At 42.5% G+C, this 5,704-nt stretch overlaps 2 protein-coding genes across 2 annotated transcripts; both read left to right on the forward strand.

The window, feature by feature from the left end:
- The first annotated feature begins 223 nt into the window (after positions 1-223).
- On the forward strand, positions 224-3,375 carry LOC121864824 (keratin, type II cytoskeletal 1-like). The gene is made up of 3 exons (XM_042364023.1): positions 224-514; positions 1,250-1,307; positions 3,275-3,375. The coding sequence occupies exons 1-3, from the start codon at positions 224-226 to the stop codon at positions 3,373-3,375; spliced, it is 450 nt and encodes a 149-aa protein (XP_042219957.1).
- A 525-nt stretch (positions 3,376-3,900) lies between these two features.
- Positions 3,901-4,773, forward strand: LOC121864912 (aldehyde oxidase 3-like). The gene is made up of 3 exons (XM_042364140.1): positions 3,901-4,133; positions 4,414-4,539; positions 4,748-4,773. Exons 1-3 carry the CDS (start codon positions 3,923-3,925, stop codon positions 4,771-4,773), a joined length of 363 nt encoding a protein of 120 aa, XP_042220074.1. The 5' UTR covers positions 3,901-3,922.
- The last annotated feature ends 931 nt before the right edge of the window (positions 4,774-5,704 follow it).

Consider the following 5,704-nt stretch of genomic DNA (forward strand, 5'->3'; position numbering starts at 1 on the left):
GTGGAGGGTCAGGTGATGGTGGTAGTGGAGGGTGGTGGGTGGAGTGGTGGTGGAGGTCAGGTGATGGTGGAGGGTCAGGTGATGGTGGTAGGGAGGTCAGTGATGGTGGTAGTGGAGGTCAGTGAGTGGTGTGGTGGAGAATCAGGTGATGGTGGTGGAAGGTCAGCTGATGGTGGTGGTGGAGGAGTGATGGTGGTGGGTGATGGTGGTGGAAGGTCAGCTGATGGTGGTAGTGGAAAGGTCAGCTGATAGTGGTAGTGGAAGGTCAGCTGATGGTGGTAGTGGAAGGTCAGCTGATGGTGGTAGTGGAGGGTCAGCTGATGGTGGTAGTGGAAGGTCAGCTGATGGTGGTAGTGGAAGGTCAGCTGATGGTGGTAGTGGAAGGTCAGCTGATAGTGGTAGTGGAAGGTCAGCTGATAGTGGTAGTGGAAGGTCAGCTGATAGTGGAGGGTCAGAAGAAATCAGGTGTTTGAACGTCAGCACAAAGGTCATCTTCTTCGTCAATGGCAGGAAGGTAAGACTGCCATTTATTTTGGTTATTCTGTAACACGTCTCTCGTGAGAGTGATGTGCTGTCATCATCACATACCTATTTCCAGGTGTCTATACAAGGCGACTCTCAAATACAGAAACAGAGGGAGGGAAGTTTGATTAGTTACTGTCACGAAACGGAATCACATTGTTATATGTGCATAAAATTACATAAAAGTCTACGGTTGTTCCACACCAACCTCACTGTAGAAATGTCCCAGTAATAAACCCTGAAATTTACTGCACGTATTTGAGAATTTGTCTGTATATATGTTTTTGATCGTTAAGTGACTCTACCATCTCTTGCTTCAAACATTCATACCAACCTGAACATCAAAGAGGTGCGGTTGATAGCCCTGACTTCTCCAGCAGATCAAACGTAAACAAACACTATAAAAAATATATTGCCTAATTTTCAGAATGTATTAACCAATGCAGAGCTTGTGACGAATATGGTATTTTAATGTTTATTTTTAAATATGTTATCAACAATCCTCACTCTAGTTGTGTCCTCTTGAGAATTAGGGAAGTAATTTACCTTATAAATCATTTCGTCTATCAGGGACTGTGGCAACTCAGGATAACGATTATTGTCTTAGTTTAAGGAGGGATCCGGGATTTTAACCACACAGAAAAAAATTACCAGAGAAACACTAAAAAAAAAAGGAGAGAGATATAGGGATAATATATAAGAGTTTTAACAAGTGTGTGTGTTGCAGTTGATAGAGGACCAGGTGGACCCCGAGTGTACCCTGGTGTGTTACCTACGTGACAAGTGTATCCTTTTACCGGCCTTGTGGTTCACCCTGTTACTGACACCTCCTCAAACAGGAGTCTCTTGTAGGATTTATGATTATAGTAGTTTAATTATTTATGTGGGAGGCCTAGATGGCTTTTAGTAGACCTATGTCCTTAACTAACATAGACCTACAGTATATGTTTTGTTTTGTGACGATCGAAATTTATAGTTGCCTTATGTTCTTATCTTCTCGTTGGAAATATAATAGATAATTTAGTTATGACGCTATCAAACTCTTAAAAAAAATCAGTGTTTCAAGGCTGTTGACTACTAGGTTCTTGACAGCCCACAGTATTTTCACTCATTTTAACAAGCGGTTACAACACCGTCAACAGAACCAGGGAGCCTACTGAAGATACTCCCACTCTCCAATATGTGTCAATACACTTATCTTATCTTATATGTCAATACACATACAGTATATTATGTATCACATAGTACGTTCTTAAGGGACAACTTGTTAAACACCACTTCGATACAACTATTTATTAATTCACTCAATGACACGGACACATTAATATCAATATTATATCGGAGTTCTTAGCACATTATTTTTACGTTACTCGCCACTGACTTGGACACAAACATGAAAGGAATACACTTCCCACAGTAGGTAACTCACCCTAGGAATCGTTCTGACAAAGACTCACGTGCAACCTGACGTAGGCCCAGTGGGTGCTGGCTGGGCTGCCTCCTGTAGGAGACTCTGTTTAGCTGGTGAGGCTGAGGTCTGGTCGGGAAGTCTCCCTCCCGACCTGGGGGGAGGAAGAGCGTGACTCTGCGCGAGTGAGCAGAATGACGACCCGAACGGGAGAATCAGAATGACCAGAGTGACAGAATGACAATCAGCCGAATGACCTGAATGACGCCGTGGACGGGACTGCAGGGCCTTTATATGGGCCTGGAACAGCAGGCGTTTGACCTTCGCCAATTTACACTAAACTGGTTAGATCTGGACAGCTGTGTCCAGGTGTGGTCATGCCCAGGTGTGTCTTGGAGATGTGGTTGTAGGTCAAGTCACGCGCTAATTCAAGTACTTAGCGGACGAGGTCAGGTCCCTTGGGTCCTGACCCAGCCCAGGGTGTGTCAAACCGGTATGTCAGGGACCATGAGGTCTACACACTCACTGTTATATGTGTTGTACTTCTCTGGGCTGTAAGCTATGGTCTGATATTCAATCATTACAAATAGTTATATCTATTATTAACAAAGTCACCTGTTTACCTAATGTTAATAATGCCAAATAACTAATTTATCGTTTTAATTCTATGTAAGTTTTGTAAAAGTAGGAGTGTGGCAGCATGACCATGGTAACAAATAGGCTGTCAGAGGGTGTAGGTCCACGATCAACACAACTGTTATTGCAGGTTATCAATTATAACTTGTAAAACATTATTCAAGTCTCATATAAGTTTCAGTAGCAGCTATAAAACTGTTGAAGCGAAATTTTTACTTGGGACGGCTTCAGTTGTCATCGGAGAGTATACGGCAGACAATACTGATGAAGTACTAGCGCGTTGTTTTAATGGGTATTATGCTTAAACTATTACATGAAAAAATGTATACTATGAATTGCACCAACAGTGATAGGGCGAAGAATAATGAAACTGAAGCGGCGCGAGTTGTTGACCCTGACAGTGACGCCGCTGAAGAGAGTTTACTAGATTGTACCACACTTTGTTTCTCGCTTTTCAGGTGGCAGATTCTACTTGCAATATATATATATATATATATATATATATATATATATATATATATATATATATATATATATATATATATATAATTTAGATATTTGTGATATGTAAAATGCTCATGACCAGATTTAGGGCCATTAGTTGCCGTCATAGGCTACAGTTTAGCTGCCAAAAACCATCTGACTTAACTTACATTTATGCTGTCACACACTGAGGGCATCTGTTACGTTTCCTTAACTTTTAAGCAGTACGGCTAACAGGCACTAAGGTGGCGTGTGGTGAGGGCGGCTGTGGTGCCTGCACGGTGATGCTCTCCTGCTACCACCACGATCGTCACACCGTCAGGTAGGTCCTGGTTGTTCTTGCATCTCAACTTAGAAATATAAACATAGGTCTCACCACTCTGTATCCAGTCAAAGCAGCTAAATCTTATATTAAGATTATAGATCATTTTTGCCATAAACTCTTTAATGTGTGTAATTTGAATATGATGGTTAAAATCACCGAATTGGCACGATCACGCTGCGTGAGAAGGATCATGATGTCATCGGAGTCGTCACCAGCTTCTCTGAGGAGCAGTCACCACCACACCCTTGACGCTCACTGAGAACACAACGCAGATTGATTATGTGACTTCGGGATGTCAGTGAAAGTATTATTTTTACTTTACTCAACTTGTTTAGTTACCTTCCCGTTGCAGTTGTAGCTTTTATTTCCTTCATCCTTCCAGCGTCTGGCTGACTCAGTTCTGTCTCATACTTTTATGTTGAAATGATAACTTGTGGATGACAACCACTCTTTATGACTCGCTGCAGAATTAAAAGAACAGAAGATTGTAGGTGACCTTACCCAATGGCCTAGCCTCCTACAGCCATTTCTGCGTCAACGCCTGTCTGATGCCAGTGGCTGCCGTGCACGGGATGGCGGTCACGACTGTGGAAGGCGTGGGAACCCTGAGGACACGTCTTCATGTAGTACAGGAGAAGCTGGCCAAGGCCCACGGCTCCCAGTGCGGCTATTGTACTCCAGGGATGGTGATGGCCGTGTACACCCTCCTCAGGAATAACCCAGTCCCAAGCCTGGATGACCTTCACCATTACCTCACTGGTAAGACCTCCCTGTTGTTCCTCTTGCTTTTGCTCGGCCACCCAGCCAAGTGTGTAAGCACCCTGGATCCCTTATCTGAAGACGAAGGAACATACCTTTACAAAAAAAAAGTCTCAGTTTAATTTCAGTGCCACGTTCACCACTATTTTTATGACGTTACAGTAATCGGTTATTTTAAAATACGTTTTCATCTCTTTAATTAAAGATGTACTCTAATTCAAGACATTTAATCTTTGAGGGGGTTGATCAAAGAGTGGGCGCATGACTGTCTCTCTGGTAGGTAACTTGTGTCGCTGCACCGGATACCGCCCTATTCTGGACGGTCTTGCCAGTCTCACTACCAACTCCTTCCCATTACCTCCCTGTGGCAACACCAACTGCTGCAGGTTTAAATCACCACCCACAGGTAAGTCACTACCTTGTTACTGTAGGTTATACTAGTGCAGGCTGTTAACATTAGGTGACAGCAGGAGACGTAGTGCAAGTCAGTGCAATTTTTTGTGTCTAGTTATTTCTAGTCGGACAGCACATAGGATGCAGCGCTACGCTGCTACGGGTTATATCATGTTGTAGATTGTCAACACTGTATAAAGTTATAGTGCACAAATCAACAGAACTGTCATCGCCCATCGTCACCTGACAAACAATGCTTGTGCGTGTCATGGTCTTATAAAATACATTCTTTGGAGCTTGGTGAGTGTGTAAATAATTACGGGGAAAAGCGGGTGTACAGTTATAGGCTGTTAATGCTGTGTACCTTAGCCTCAACACGTTTCCTATATGAGAGAAGGCGTATCTAGATGGCACATATCCACCTCCTCGTCACGAACTGCAATGAATACAGTGGTTACTCATCCTCACAACCCATTCATAGTCAGCATCTGTGAGACAAGAGGCATCGGAAGCGAATTTTAACGAGATTGGTATACAAAATTCGTATCCAAATTTGACAATGGTAAAAACGAGAACGACTCCGAGACGAAATATTTTGATCGAGAGTGAGCCACGACTAAAACAGACAGTCGTTATAAACAATATTAGACTCAAGATTAACGATGACAGTAACAGGAATATTGAGAAAATCGGTGATAAGATTAACGGTGCTGCACTTCAACAATAGACTGACATTTCCCAACAAATTACAGTATTGTAGCTCATGTATCGGGGTAGGCTATGTAAAGATTAGTAGTACATTTGTTTCCCTCTTCGGAAGAAACTGCTTACAATATCGAGACGCCTCATCAATTACCATAGTTGTGTCAGCCAGGTTATGCAAGGTGTGCTCCAACATAACTATTCAATGAAGAATTAATGGATCATCTGAGGATTCGACCCCCACCTTGTCATTTCATCAGAATCTCAACCACTCTAAACTTACCTGGAAGGGAGTTAGGTTAGGTTAGGTTAAGTCAGTTAGGTTAGGTTAAGTTAGTTAGGGTTATTAGTCTCCAAGTGAAGTAAGCTGTAAGGGCAAGCTTCTGATGATCCAAATTAATAAAAAAGAAAAAAGAAAAAGAAAGACAGAATACAAACCTTAGATAGTGATACTAATTTGTTCCCCTTTTCCCCAG

The sequence above is a fragment of the Homarus americanus genome, unplaced genomic scaffold, assembly GCF_018991925.1.
Source record: "Homarus americanus isolate GMGI-L3 unplaced genomic scaffold, GMGI_Hamer_2.0 scaffold51859, whole genome shotgun sequence".
NCBI lineage: Eukaryota > Metazoa > Arthropoda > Malacostraca > Decapoda > Nephropidae > Homarus > Homarus americanus.